General features: G+C 31.9%; 3 protein-coding genes across 4 annotated transcripts; 2 read left to right on the top strand and 1 right to left on the bottom strand.

The window, feature by feature from the left end:
• Positions 1-200: 200 nt before the first annotated feature.
• PDE149 (integral membrane TerC family protein) lies at positions 201-3,261 on the top strand. Its single transcript, XM_078983485.1, has 14 exons — positions 201-476; positions 559-642; positions 810-946; positions 1,034-1,110; positions 1,211-1,298; positions 1,393-1,473; positions 1,579-1,635; positions 1,770-1,854; positions 1,986-2,035; positions 2,191-2,247; positions 2,326-2,404; positions 2,488-2,546; positions 2,831-2,888; positions 2,973-3,261. The coding sequence occupies exons 1-14, from the start codon at positions 317-319 to the stop codon at positions 3,062-3,064; spliced, it is 1,164 nt and encodes a 387-aa protein (XP_078839611.1). The 5' UTR covers positions 201-316; the 3' UTR covers positions 3,065-3,261.
• A 2,310-nt stretch (positions 3,262-5,571) lies between these two features.
• LOC145034911 (Tmem18) lies at positions 5,572-7,107 on the top strand. Its single transcript, XM_078983473.1, has 5 exons — positions 5,572-5,729; positions 6,109-6,273; positions 6,414-6,519; positions 6,628-6,776; positions 6,865-7,107. The coding sequence occupies exons 2-5, from the start codon at positions 6,133-6,135 to the stop codon at positions 6,958-6,960; spliced, it is 492 nt and encodes a 163-aa protein (XP_078839599.1). The 5' UTR covers positions 5,572-5,729; positions 6,109-6,132; the 3' UTR covers positions 6,961-7,107.
• A 1,765-nt stretch (positions 7,108-8,872) lies between these two features.
• Positions 8,873-10,850, bottom strand: LOC145034893 (dynamin). Of its 2 annotated transcripts, none has more exons than XM_078983455.1 (7): positions 10,535-10,850; positions 10,005-10,093; positions 9,844-9,919; positions 9,686-9,735; positions 9,330-9,575; positions 9,209-9,247; positions 8,873-9,121 (listed from the first exon to the last, which is right to left on the bottom strand). In XM_078983455.1, the coding sequence occupies exons 1-7, from the start codon at positions 10,668-10,670 to the stop codon at positions 8,924-8,926; spliced, it is 834 nt and encodes a 277-aa protein (XP_078839581.1). In that variant the 5' UTR covers positions 10,671-10,850; the 3' UTR covers positions 8,873-8,923. The 2 variants fall into 2 exon arrangements, with proteins under 2 accessions (XP_078839581.1, XP_078839589.1); XM_078983463.1 differs by lacking the exon at positions 10,535-10,850 and adding an exon at positions 10,448-10,505.
• Positions 10,851-15,054: the final 4,204 nt, after the last annotated feature.

Below are 15,054 nucleotides of genomic sequence, written 5' to 3'. Positions count from 1 at the left end.
TCATTTGCTAACTACCTGAAATGTTAATCATATCCAATAAATCATATAGATCATAGATAAGTTGTGGTCATTGTGTTAATATTCCAAATAAAAACAATATACCAAATATTGATGGATTTTAAAATATGTGCTTAGATAGAATAAGTTTATAAACGAGGGGAACAAAGTGAATATTTTTCAATTTTTCGGTGGATCATAACCACTAGCGACGGTGGACACCCCTCTCATATCAACAACCCAAAACCCCCTGTGCGTCTCACATTCATCTGCAACCAACCGTATTCCGTTGATTATAACACGAATTGAATTTGGAGCCATGAAATTAGCTTCGATAATTCAAAATGGGATATATCACCCGCTTAAATTTGATTTGGGAGTGGGATTGCTTAGATTTACTCCAGTTTCAACTTCTACTCGGTATCCCAAATGGGTTCATCTTCAAATCACTCATTTCCCCAATCGTTCGTTCAGTTCAGGTAACGTTACTATTTGAATGTTGAGGGCGATGGATGTAAGAGACAATAATTTTTTCCTCTGAAAAACAAAATTTGATTGCAGGTGTTTGTCGAAATCGTTGGACGCGGAAGTTATCGATTGTACGCTCGAAAGGAGTTGAACAAGAAGAAGGATCTGTTTCTTCAGGTGAGAAAATAAACATCTAATGTTTCTAATGCGATATTCAGAATAAACAAATGCCTACGTACATATACATATACGTCTACATATCATAATACTAGTGATCTTTGCGAAATGAATGCGTTTACCATAAATTACTCACTATTTGTTGCACAACATGATCTTACTGGCAGAGAGGGAGACATCCTCCTCCAATCCATTCGATGACACCACCAAATCTAAAGGCCATCTCATTATTGATGATGTTCTAGAAGAAAAGACCAAAGATGTTGAAAATTACAAGACATCCGTTAAAACTGTAGCCTTGTGCGTAAGTATAACCTCACTATAAGTTCAAATTCATGAAGTTTTAATTACCCTCGTTTAAAGATCAAAAATAGTATTTTCATTGTATTAGGTGTTCTCAGCTGTAGCATTTGGTGTTGGTCTGGGATTAAAAGATGGAGTTGGAAAAGCATCAGAATTCTTTGCAGGGTATGAGATTGAATTTCTTTTTTTGCTCATGAAAGTATTTCAATTATCTTAGTTATCTCATCATTTCTTGATTTTTTTTTTTTTTTTGAAATTCACATAGGTATTTGCTTGAACAAAGCTTGTCTGTGGATAATCTTTTTGTGTTTGTTTTGATATTCAAATACTTTAAAGTTCCACTTCCTTATCAGGTAGTCTAATCTCTAATAAACTCTCTCATCAGTCAAAGTCAAATCACTTAATAAAACAATCATTTATTGATATTTCTTCATGTTGTAATTACAGAATCGAGTGCTTTCATATGGTATATCTGGTGCAGTGATCTTTCGATTGTCATTAATACTTCTTGGAACTGCAACACTTCAGGTAATTTTTTACATTAAATAAATAAAAATACTCAATTTGTTTTTATGAAAATTGCAACAAATCAATATGAAAAGTTACTAAAACTATTAATGTAAAACATTTTAGAGGTTTGAGGCTGTTAACTTGCTACTGGCATCAATACTTCTGTACTCATCCTTTAAGGTACTGTTTCTTTCCTTAAATAATTAATTAGTTAATATTTAATACATTAAATATGATTAAAGAAAGTATTTACTAAAGTTTATTCTAGCTAACACTTTAAACCATGATCATAACATTTCCATCTCTTTCTATAGCTGTTTTTTACTGGTGAAGATGATGATGAGGATCTATCAGAAAATTTTATCGTGAAAACATGCCAAAAGATTATTCCTGTAACATGTAATAATTAATTTCTTTTCAATTGTCAGAAGTTATAATTTTTTTGATTTGGAAAGATGCTAACTTTCTGCATTGTTCTTCAAGGGTAAATCTGGTATTTATTTCATTCATTATTTTTCCTGATTTGGCAGCTCAATATGATGGCAATAGGTTTTTTACAGTTGTGAATGGAGCTTGGAAAGTAAGTGAAAAGATATGGGTATTTTTTTGATTTGTTAATATGGTTAAAAACATGTGTTTTTTTTAAATGGGAATCTTTTCTTGATTCATTTTTTTTACTCAAAAAGTGTCATCTTGAATTGTTGGTTTCTAACAGGCATCAAACATTTTGGGCAGGCTACACCTTTGCTTCTAACTGTAGCAGTAATTGAACTCAGTGACATTGCATTTGCTGTAAGTTTATTCATTTAACATATTTTTATAATATTTTAAAACTTCTGTTCACTTATTTTATGTAATTTTTTTTTCTAGGTTGACTCTATACCTGCAGTTTTTGGTGTGACAAGAGATCCCTTCATTGTTTTTTCATCTAATCTCTTTGCCATTTTAGGTAAAGTATGATGCCAGAGTTGACTTTTATCTAATTGGTCAAACACAAAAAATTTTGGGCTGAATTTTTTGCTTCTGATGCAGGTCTACGATCTCTATATACACTGATTTCAGAAAGCATGGCAGAGTTAGAGTATCTACAGGTAAGTTTTTTTGTTTGAAAAGTTTTCATGTTAAATGACGTATTTGCCCATGTCCATTGTTATGAATGAATTGGTAGTATATATAGTATCTATCTACAAATCAATTGATGTTAGGTCAACATTTTCTTCTATATCTCTGTGTTTGAATTTACATATTTGCCCATTATTAACATTAGAAATGAGTCAATGGTGTATTGATTTTGCTTCAAGATTTCCTTTTTGGTAATTTATAATTTCTTTATTCAAACCAATAATATGTTAGCATTGTTTGGTATGATCATCAGCCCTCCATTGGCATAGTTTTGGGCTTCATTGGATGCAAAATGATTCTAGATTTCTTTGGTAAGTGTATTATTGATTAGGTCACTCATAATCAAAGATAATTCCTTATGGTTCCATTTATGAGGGCAAATACGTCTTTTGCAGGGTATCATGTATCAACTGAGGTTTCTCTAGGATGTGTAGCCACGACTCTTAGTGCTGGGGTTCTGCTGAGTTTGTTGAAGAAATCAGCTTAGAATTTGGTCATTCTTGAAAGAAACTAAAAAAAAAAGTAGTGATCTATTGAATAGAAGGAGAATTTTGAGAGATTGTTGAATCTTCATTTATGTGAAAACATGTGATGAAGCATGACAAGCATCTCGTTGATCATCTTCTATGAATAATAGTAATATTATAATAATAATAATAATAATGCATTTTTGTTTGTTAATAATATGATGGATACATATTGCTAAACATTGTTTACTTTATTTTAATAAGGAAATAGGGCGTGTTTAAGTAGTACTTGTTATTCATAGATGGATTGACTAAACATATCATGCATATTATTTAGTTTATAATTGACCAAATTGATCATTTTAAACCCAAAAAAATCATAAATCAAAATAAATTTAACGTCAGACTCTACCAAACTACTTATTGTAAACTAGGTGTGATACTCATATATTACATGAGTTTATTTAAATAACATAAAATATGAAATTTTAACAATTTGAAAAGTTTGAATTTATAAGAAAAATAATAAAAATTTTGAATTATTAAAATTAATAAGGCTTTAATGTATAGAATATATTACATATATAAACCCTTTCTAATAAATACATTACATATATATTATCTTACGTATTAAATATAAAATTTTAATTTAATAAAATGAAAATTACAATAAAATCATAAAATCACAAGTGAAAAATAGAAAATTTTAAAATTTTAAAAAATACCATGTGTTCAAATGAAGGAGAAGAGGATATGTACCAAAAAGTTATTTATTTATTAGGGAAGATTAACTACTGAAATAATTTTAATTTTTTCTTGTTTTAACCATTGAGGTTTTTTTTTTTAAATCGTAGTAAGTTTTTCTCGGTAACGAATTGCAAAAATGATTGGAAGAATACTTTTCCCGATGGAGTTGCTTTGTTTAGAAAAGGAAAAAACCAAACTATGATAGTTAAATCATAAAGAAAAATCTTTTGGATGGTTAAAATCAACTCAATCCAATTTTTATAGAATTCAAAATTTTATAAAACCAAAGGAGCTTCTTTAGGGCTAGAAGGGGTTGTGGCTTCCTTTTTTTTTTTTTTTTTTTTTTTTTTTTTTTTTTGTGTTCGAAGTATAAATTTTATATATCTTAGGTTTTCATACATATTATACTTTTGGCTCTTCTAAATCAAAAGTTCAAAGCCCGCCGCTGAGTAGTTTTTGTAGAAATAAAAAATGCAAACTCTTAATGGCTAAACAAGAAAAAAACACTCATCCAATCATTAAACAAGAAAATAAAAATAAAATCATAATAGTTTTTATGGAATTTGACCTACAAAATATAAAAAAGAACTCATAGAACGATAAAAAAAAGTTATTTATTTTTTTCTTTGCATCAACAGTTCCACACTACTCATTGATGTTAACAATTTTGGGTTAATTTGTATATTTCTATTTTGTTCTACTTGATATATTTTAAATTAGACTAACTATAACTCATTTAGTATTTTCAGCTGAATTCAGAAGAAGATGATTGGCAATAGGAGTTGAATTGTGCTATTGGGTTCACGGTGGATGAAATTAGAAAACTTATTAATTTTGAGTGTTTTCCAGATAGCACACATGCAACTAGGTGAAATTGTTTTGTCCCTATAAATGTAAACATTTTTATTTGGTGATTGTTATTAGATTGATTACCTACTAGGTGAAATCTTAGCATCAAAGAGTTAGATATTCATTCGTTGCTTTGCCCTTTATATGATAAACATATGGAAAAAATAGATCATGTTTTTATTATGTGAAGTATGTGTTATTTGGCAAAGAGTGTTTAGATGGATGGATTTGACGCTATTGAGTGTAAGTATTTTAGGGGTTTTTTTTCTTGGATCAATACGATCTTGCTATCAATTAATAAAAAGATGGTTTTGGAGACTATTATGCAGACGACTTAATTGATGATTTGGAGATATTGCAATGGTATATTTTTGGAGACTCCAATCTCATTAAAAATTGTATTTTTTTTTTTTTATGCAATAGAAGATTTTCCTTATAATTGATTTACTTTTAGAAATGTAAAAACTAATAGTAATTGGGTTGATTGGTTTAAAAATCCACTTCTAATTACTTCCTTGTTTCTAGCTAGTTTATATATATATATATATATATATATATATATATATATATATATATATATATATATATATATATATATATATATATATATATAACAAAATACATATAATTTTATTGTTTTATGTGATATATCCTTATCAACTATTCAATATTTTAACCTTATATCTCTTATCATTCTATGTAAATGTTATATAAAATGGTAAAGGATCATAATGATGTTATATAAAATTATAATTTTATTATATACTATGTTTTTAGATTTTATATAATCTAATACAATTTAAATTTTAAAATACATATTAAACAAGCTCATAAGATGGTCTCAATGTGTTAATTTTAGTTAACCCTTTAAATTTTGCTTCATCATCAATATTTTCCATATAATCAAATAAAGTGTTAAATTGTACAATTTGCGGATATAAACCCTTTTTAATTCTCTAGAACAAGATCTACTCTTCAAATCTCACCAATCACCACTTCAAACTGAATCATAACTTCGGCGATTTCGTGAGGAACAAGTCCGTCGCCGTCGCCGTGGCTCTCGCTCTCACTGTCTTCATTCGCTACACTGTAATTTCTTCTTCTCTTTTCCGATTTGAGAACGTTTTCATCTAAACTTCGTTTTGTCAGATAATAGTATAAATTTGTCTGTCTGAACTCGTAATTTAACTGGTGACCTCAGTCTCATGCTCCTTTGGTTTATAATTGCATCATCCGATTCCCCAAATCGTCATCATTTTAGCTTAGAGTTTCCTCTATTGTACTTTCCAAATTCAAGTTGTAAATAAGTTTTTTTCTTCTTTCTAAAACGTTTATAGAGATCTAATTGAAATTGAAATTGAAATTTGAAACGAACCAGTTTTTGGTTATAAAGTTGCTTATGATGAGATCTAATTGTCATGAGTCATGATGTCTTGTTAATTACTACTCCCGTCAACTTCTTGTGTAGTAAATTGAGACAAAGCTGAATCAAATGGACGAGCTAAAGACAGCTATGAATGAGCACATGGATCAAATGCAAGAACTTGTTGAGAAAATTTCATCTGAGCTTCGAATTGGAATGCAACCAGCAATGGATAACTTCATTGGCTTCTTTCATGCCATTGATTGGAAGGTAAGGTAACACCTTTCCACATGGATCCACAAGTTTATATAACATAACCTAACCTAACCTAGAAAAACTTCAATTTGGTACTTGTGATGTGTTTGTTGTTCTTTAAGCTGATTGCTTTCTGTTCTATATGTATCTCTCAGGAACCATGGTTAGTGGGGTTGATGGTGTTCCACTTTGTGACACTTATAATAATCCTCACTTCAAGGAAGAATATCAATTTTCAGATGTCCCTTTTCCTTCTGTCATGTAAGTTTACTATAGTATCCCTTTAGCAACAAACATATAATATAGGTTAAGGAAGCTGTTAACTGGTGAAATCTCTATAATACCCTTGAATCTTGATTCTTGATGCAGTGGTTGGTGTGTATCTTGCTGAAAGACTAAACACAGTTTTGAGTGATAACTGGAAAAGCTTTGCTGGTCAAAATTATTTTGACCGCAATGGAGTCTTCCTCTCTGTGCTCTGGTCTGGTCCTCTTCTTGTTTTCTCATTGATCATTCTGGTAATTTAACTTTTGAATGTTCTTATTTTTAATCTTATAGTTAAAGTTTTAGTATTATAAGATTAACTATTGGCTATTGTTTTTGCAGGTGAACACACTGTTTTCTTTATGTCAACTTATGGTGAAGTGGAAAAGAGCAGAACTCAGGCACCGAGCTAAACTTTCTACCACCAAACAGGATTGATGTTCATGATTTCTATCTAGCCTTTTAGGGGTAGTTGTTACTTCATTAATCGTTAATGGTGTAGATTTTTACATACTTTTTTTAATCATGTTTTGGAAGATTTCAGTTTGTTGCTTATATTATATTTATATGTTTTTCATACACAAATTGAAGTTCACCCCCTCCGCTTCTTTTGTTGTGATATTGGTTTTGCAATTAATGGGTCAAAAGAGGCTTTGGTAGTAGATACGTATGTCCACTTTTTTGTATTTTATATAGGGTAAAGCTTAGAAAACATGAAAAATCCAACGTATTACCATTTGATGCTTAAAAACATCATTATGTTATTTTTGTGTGTATTAAAATCATTATATGATGTAAATAAATGACTGTTTCTTCAAAAAGTGTTCTATAATGCCATTTTGATTTATGATGTATTGTAGTTATATAATGAAAGAAGGAATAGTCCTCAATAGGCAAAGATAACATTGGACATCTTTAATAGCAAAAATCTACTCAAATACTGTGTATGTGACACAAGCTACTCTATTAAAATTAGTTATTATAAGACCCTATTTGGAAGTGGGTCTCATCCTTTTGGCACTTTTTTTTTTTTGAAAATATTTTTCGCCACTCAACACATGCACCATCACAATTCAATTTATGAACCAGAGATGAAATTCTATAAATCGTGCAAGAAGCAGTCGCCATTAGAATAAATTTTAATTTGTTTGTTTTAGTGATTTTTGTGGAATTTGAGCCACAAATGGCGCTTGATTTCTTTGAAGATATTGAGACCACACAGTGATTTTAGATAACTTAACAGCCTTTAGCCTACCGATATTAGGAGTTCAACAGATATGCATGCATTAGCCAAAGGTTCTCGCTTGGAACAAAAATATGTGTAAGCAGTTTTATAATAATAATAATAATAATAATAAATTAACAGTCTAGTCTTTTACTAACACTGTTAGTCAAGGGGCCATTTCCAAACCCAAACATGACCCATCTAACCCCTTTAACTATATGGGTAGGTTAGTGGGTCATATAATCAGATTGGTGGGTCATTTTTGTTTAATTAGAGAAAATTCCAGAAAAAATAAACCACTAAACACATCCAAATTCTAGAAAAATAACTAATACACACATCCAAATAATGTTAAAAATATTTGTGCAAACACAAACGAACACATCCTAATAAAAAATAAAAACCTTCATGCAAACACATCCAAATCCAAGATACAAATAAAAAATAAAAAACGTTAATGAAAAAAAGACATGGCTACAATTCCAATTTCTTCCCCAAACAAATTCCTGTGTTTGTGTTCGCAAGTAGTTTCACGGATTGACCCATCAACCCTTTAATTTTATTAGATTAAAAAGAAAAAGATAAATTTTTTATTTATTAGATAAAGGAGTAAGGAGAGTAAGGTCTATATATTTCATATCAGTCCTTGCTCTCATTTTACTATTTTATTTATTTAATAAATAAATATTTTAATTTTTTAATCTAACAAAAATAAGCCGATCGGGGTCAATCCACACGACCCGTATAATAAACGGGTTATTACACCCCTACTTTTGATTATAGTTGTTATCATCATTATTATTAAAGTAAATTACAGTTGGTCCTGTGGTTGGCAATTTTATCAGATTTGGTCCCTAATTCCCTATCCCATTATCCTCAATTAAATACATATAAAATGACTCATTTTCTCTTGCATAAAATGACTAAAATGCTCTTGCTTTTTTTCATTTTTATGATTCCCTTTTCTTACCAAAACTACTAAAACTAATAAACTACAGGACCGTTTATGAAAGTTGCAGGAAATTCGAATAAACGACTGGGATAGGGACCATTGGTGTCAAAAACGCAAACCACAGGGACCAAAATTGTAACTTACTCTTATCATTATTGGTTGTGAAAGAAAAAAAAAAAAAAAGCATTTCTCATTGATTTAAGTAATTGAGTATACACTTTTACTTACTTTCTCCTATCTCTTCTTTGTCTCCTTCGACACTCCAAACAATCATTACATGTATACGTATTTGTACCTGAATAATACCCATTGACTTTGACTTTAAACTTATCAGGTGAAACTTTCAAGTCTTCCACTAATATTTCCCGAAGCTTCTCATTTTCTTCCTTAAGTTTCTCAAGAGCAAGTTGTTGTTTTAAAACCTACAACAGACATATTCAATCATTTTACTTGCTACTTTTCATACCAATTGAAACTTCGTTTTCACTTCAAAAGTCAAAAAAACATACCAATTCAATGACCTCCTCCTTAGAATGCAAGGGACCCACCTACAAATAATACATTCCTTAAAACGCATCAAGCCACAAGTTGTAAACATTTCAAGAAAAAAAAAGTTACATTTTTGTATACCTGATTCTTCGCTTCACCTTCTAGAAGAGGATTTTTCAAGAAGTTGTTGATAACCTTCTCTGTATGATTCGCATACGATGAAGTCAATGGAGGTTTTAATGACACATTTTCTTGTGTCATAGTTGTGTTTATGTTCTTAGTCTTAATACCACTTTGTAATTGTAATGATTGGGGAAACATGCCTCCAGTAACACTTGATAAGTTGGGTGTCATTCCAAATTTCATCATCAACTTTGTAGCTGTTTGCTGGAGAATATTTGAAGTATTGTCATATAATTAAGATGCAAAAAACTTAGGGTTTATAGAAAACACAACAGACTAGATGATGATGATTATGTTCAAGAGAAGTGACATACTACAAGGCTTGTTTGTATTTGCTGTAACACCCAAGGCTTTATACCAAGACCTGTAATGGAAATAAAATACTGTTTTTGATTTTTTGATTAACAAAAAGGGTAAAATAAATTGCTAAAAAATCAATATCATCACAATAGGTGATATATAAAATGCATACCAACTCCAAAACCATGGCCAAAACCAACTCCACACCCAATGCCTACTTTAACGTTTTTTGCTCCTACCTTATTCAACTGAAATGGATATGATTATTATTATTATTTTATGATCTAATAATAATATAGAAAAGTAAGTAGTATACAACCTAAATGAGCTTACAGAGTTGTTGGCATGCCTTCCAACACCTGAAAAAACATCTGTTGCTCCTCTAGCAGCACCCATTACTTCATTTAATACTGGTATTGCACCTGTTAAATTCAAACATAACCACTAATGCATTCAAAATTGTAATGGAATGGGTAAGAATAGAGGAAGCAAATGAACATTACAAATGTCACATACAGTTTCGTTACTTCTATAAAAGCTTAAACTTTTGTGAGTTTTTTCCAGTTCGTAGAGCTAATTTTACCATGTATTAACATTAAGCCAATCTTTTGTTGGAAATTATGACCTAAAGGGACAGATAAAGCTATATATTGCAACCGAAATGACATAAATATATCTTCAAGGGACATATAATGCAATCAAAATTCAATAACAAAACAAGCCCACATTTCAAAATAGCAAAACATGCAATTAAATAGTTGAAAAAAACAGCATACTAGGATCATGGTTTTCCCCCTCTTTAGGTTTAAAAATTCCCCCAAATTTCATCGTGTTATTGAACAACATAGATGAAGAGAAATTACCTAGATTTATAGGCCTGCCAACGCCGATACCAGCACCACAACCGACGCCAAATCCAGTGAATACTTTACCCACCTTCAAAGTAAATGGATTCTGCATCCCTTTTGATACAATTACGCCTCCGCTACTACTTTCCATGTTTTAGAAGTCGCAAGAAGCTTGTCCAAATTGTGGTTGATTAACTCAAAAGATGGCGGCTTCCTTGGGGTTTTGAGTTGACGATGGATCAGTAGAATTGGATAAACGAGGCAGCAGTCAAAGGCCTTCTATTTTTCACAGAAATTGATGTCCCATTGATGTAGTAGTTGCTGTAGTGTTATCGGCTTTTTTGTGTAAGCATCCATTGTCTCAGTCCGGTTTGGAAAGAAAACCGGTCAAATTGAACTTTTGTAATTGTCTCAGCCCACAAGAAGTGTTCTCCTTATACTTTCAAAAGCCTGTTTATGTGGTTTTGTGTCTTAATGGTTGGCCCAAGAAGAAAAAAAAAAAAAAGTGAATGTGAACCTGTGGCAAAGTGAAGGCATGAGACATTTTTTGGGAGCAATTTTCTTAATTTTCTTTTTCATTTTTTTTGGTTATAGAAATGAAATAATACATCTTCAAATATAAAAACATAAAGCATAAAGCATAATGTCGTAGTTCTTGTTTTTTTTCCTTATTCTTTTTGGTTATTTTGACTGTTGATAGTAATTGTTGTTTAGATTTAGTCTTCTTGTTCCACATTGCACAATTCTTCTTGTTTCACAATGCATAATTCATCTTCGTAATAACACTTTTGTATAGTAACTTGTATTGACATTCACATCATTATTTCTTCCTCGTAGATTTCTTGTTTAACCCTCTACAATTCGTTTTCAAGTGGTTAAATATTTTTATATTTAATATTTTTAAATAAACGATATTATTGATGTAATCATTAATAATTATTATTTAAAATAAAATAGGAAATAGGAAGTTACATCGCTTCATCATTTTCCATATTGGGATTTACCCAATGAATAGTAACACGAAGTTCAAATCCAGTAAATTATGTGGAGTTGTCTAAAATTACAGGTTAACATAGTTTCTAGAGATTAAAATCGTGAAATCATTTCAATTTGTACAAGTTTCCACAATTCTATACAATCATGTCTAAACGTTGAACGACTTGCATGAAAATAATATGGTTGCTGAGTTCTCATGGATGAGTTTTGTCAAGAATTGTTGAAGTTGTCAAAAGACAAACTCTTTTGAATCACGAACTTCGCCATCCTATTCCGAACTCGACTCGCTCCATAATGCCACAATGTAGCACCGTTCCTCATTGTTGTTTGGTTATGTCTATCCAAATTTCATCGCTTTGCAATAAATATTTGAATGTTTTAGCAAAGTTGAATTTTCGTCTTCCTGAAGAAAAAAAAACTCACATTTCTTGCATCGTGCCTTTCTCGAAGCACTCAACATTTTACACAAATCATAATTCACCAAATTGTTGGATTTCTTGTCGTCATTTTGATGGTGACAATCATAATATTACTTGGCGATTCTCCAACACCAACCAAAGATTATGATTGCCCACATGCAGACGCCGTTGCTTGAGAGTGTTTTTGCGTTTTATGAATGTTTTTGAGTTGGGTGATTAAACCTCAAGATCCAATATCTATATAATACAATCAATTGAGGGGAAAAATGGACTTTTAGGTAAAAATCGACCATAAAAGCTGAAAAACAGTCATATGACTTTTCCTCAAAGAAAAGAGGCGACAAATGATTAGTGTTCTTCTTGGAATAAATGATTTCAAATCAGATAGAATATCGATTCGTCAAACCAGTTTGTGAAAAAACAGTCTCAAACGATGCTAATAGCTATAATATAAATATGGATCGAACCAATAGATCAAATTATGAACCGAACCAGTTTCACCAAAATTGGTTTAAGAGAAGATCTGACTTCGGATTCAAAATCGGTTTCGCATCAGGAAACAATTTTTTTGCCCACCTCTAATCTCAATCGGTAGTGAACATTATGATGTCAAACGGGTCTCAAAAACTACAAGTTAATCTCGATCTGGCCGGTCTTAATTGGTCTATATTCTAGATGCGAGTCCAATGGTCACGAATCAGCCAATAAAGCTTCAACCTTCGACACAATGCAACCTATAAAAGCACCAAGTAATTTTCTTCTTCTTTCCGTAGATGTGCACCACCAAAACCAAACAATCTTCTCTTTGTCTTTCATCCTATATCAAACTTTCCTAGATCTAAGAAATATCAACTTTAAACTTTGTATCGAAATCTTAAAAGATTCCTTTCTCTAGTACTTTTTACTATGATTAATAGCAATAACCTCTTTTCTGTGAATACCTCACCACCTTTTAATCGACTTGGTAATGATTTGGTGCAATCACATTTTTTAATAAGCGTGTTTGTTAACAAATTTATAGAATCGGAAAACTTCAATATTGTAATGCCGTAAAATTCCAAACAATTTTTTTTTTCATTTTTAAATCACATAAAACTCGTTATCATACTTTCTCAAAAACCATAATGTATCAAATATCAAAAACACAGATCACCAAAACAACTAATAATATCCCAGAATCCTCAACACAGTCTTGAACAGGTGTGTACAATCAAGTCAGCGCCTTCCCGTGATCCGGAAAAGTACTTGAAACACATATCACACAACACGGTAAGCACGAAGCTTACTGAGTACCCCAAAATACCTCACACAAATAATTAGCCTCTCATGGCTATATCTCAATAAGGACCCTCCGATCATGTGTCTCCGTGAAGACCCTCTGGTCTCATAGCTCGGGTTGGACCCTCCGGTCCGGTATCTCAATGAAGACCCTCCAGTCTCACAAGAACAAAATAACTCAATAAGGCACAGGAGTAATATACATCATAAATCACAAAGACAAAATGCATGATATCACGTAACTCAGTATAAGCACATAAGTGTGACATCCCTAAAATCTCGGCCAGAAAAGACCGATTTTCATTTATGCTTTTAAAATAAATTCAGAGTAAATCCTTTTGATTTGAAAGAGTTGCGGAATTTGTTCCCAAAAACAAAACATGATAAAACAATGTTTACCGAAGCATTTCATAAAAGAAATGTATTTTCATTATAATCAAAACTCGGGGTGTCATGTTCCGATATAGACCAATAAGCATAAACGATAACATTACAAGTCATTCAACAAATATTTACATATACAGACTTGTAAACAAAACAACTTGATGGTTCATCCATCTTACGCCCTTGCGCCACTTCCTGTAATACAAATAAAACTGAGTGGGTCAGGCTTGGGAGCCTGGTGAGCATATAGGGTTTTCAACCCACAATAAATAATTAAATTAATTATCAACCAACAATAACCCAGTTACCCATTCCCGTTATTCTCACTTTATGTCCCTAAAATAACTAACACAAGGGACCTAATCTAAGAATATTTTCATCGGGGTGACAACACATGCTGCGGGGTTTCCTCAGCAATATAAGTCAAATAAGGCAACCATGAGGGGGATGGAATACAACGAATGAACACCCAAGTTCATTAACACCTACAGGTTATGAGCCTGCTAGCGTTCCACTGGACTGTCTAGAAAAGTCCGTGGTCGTCATCTAAATTCCGCTAGATGACTGGATCAAAACAACAACGAGGCCTCTCATCTGTTTATTACACACCAACTATCTACCCATGTTCTACCCAACATATTAGTAGATAAAAACATACATTTTTATACATATTTTCAAAACCTGTATAGCATGCTTGATCAATACATTTTCCATATAATAGATGAGGCACACACACATAACACGTATTTCATATAGAAATAATCATATCTGTAAGATAGAAGAAGGTGAATATACATTCACACACATAACAACAAAATATACACATAACACGTATCTCGTATAAAATACTTTATAGTTATACGTTAGGAGAAAGTAACAACGCCTTCGCACGTATAAACGACGATAAACTTAATACACTCAAACCATACTTGTATTATTATTGCGTTTATGAAAGGTAGTATACACTCACTTGATCAGAAGATGATCGGACAGCACTACGGCTTGCAGAAGTCGTAATCCTCAGCAGATCTGGAAGATCTCTACGAAAATTGAACTTCTCGCGGGCAGAGCTTCGGCTCGGAAACCGCACTTCTCGGGATCTTCGGGATCTTGGGACTCGCTTCGGGACTCGGGAATATTACCGGGGCTTCGGGATGGCTTCGGGGGTAAAAAACGTAGAGCTTCGGCACAAAAACGAGAGGAAATTAGCAAATAAACCCGGACCCTTCGCATCCTATTTATAGGAGGCTGGATCTGCGATTTACGCGGGGCGTAATTCATGTACGCGGGGCGTAACGGGGATAAGGCCGGTGACTCCCCTCCCCATGGATAATATCAGCGAATTTTTATTTAAATTAAATACCGAATTTATTAAATAAACTTCAAAAATTCATATCTTCCTCATACGAACTCCGTTTTCGACGCTCTTTATATCCACGCGTAGGTGAGACTACGATC

Source organism: Lactuca saligna, chromosome 1 (assembly GCF_052625555.1).
Source record: "Lactuca saligna cultivar CGN05327 chromosome 1, ASM5262555v1, whole genome shotgun sequence".
In the NCBI taxonomy this organism is placed as follows: domain Eukaryota; kingdom Viridiplantae; phylum Streptophyta; class Magnoliopsida; order Asterales; family Asteraceae; genus Lactuca; species Lactuca saligna.
Note: the sequence above shows the minus strand (reverse complement) of the source record. Positions and strands in the feature narration are given on the sequence as shown.

Bases quoted from the DNA above. Each gene is read 5' to 3' on its own strand.
- LOC145034893 (XM_078983455.1), bottom strand. From the start codon at position 10,670: ATGGAAAGTAGTAGCGGAGGCGTAATTGTATCAAAAGGGATGCAGAAT. The intron at 10,094-10,534 runs GTAATTTCTCTT...TGAATTTAACAG, and splicing joins TGGCAGGCCTATAAATCTAG to GTGCAATACCAGTATTAAAT. The intron at 9,736-9,843 runs GTATGCATTTTA...TTTCCATTACAG, and splicing joins TGGCCATGGTTTTGGAGTTG to GTCTTGGTATAAAGCCTTGG.
- PDE149 (XM_078983485.1), top strand. From the start codon at position 317: ATGAAATTAGCTTCGATAATTCAAAATGGGATATATCACCCGCTTAAA. The intron at 947-1,033 runs GTAAGTATAACC...TCATTGTATTAG, and splicing joins TTAAAACTGTAGCCTTGTGC to GTGTTCTCAGCTGTAGCATT. The intron at 1,111-1,210 runs GTATGAGATTGA...AAATTCACATAG, and splicing joins GCATCAGAATTCTTTGCAGG to GTATTTGCTTGAACAAAGCT.
- LOC145034911 (XM_078983473.1), top strand. From the start codon at position 6,133: ATGGACGAGCTAAAGACAGCTATGAATGAGCACATGGATCAAATGCAA. The intron at 6,274-6,413 runs GTAAGGTAACAC...TGTATCTCTCAG, and splicing joins TTCATGCCATTGATTGGAAG to GAACCATGGTTAGTGGGGTT. The intron at 6,777-6,864 runs GTAATTTAACTT...TTGTTTTTGCAG, and splicing joins TTTTCTCATTGATCATTCTG to GTGAACACACTGTTTTCTTT.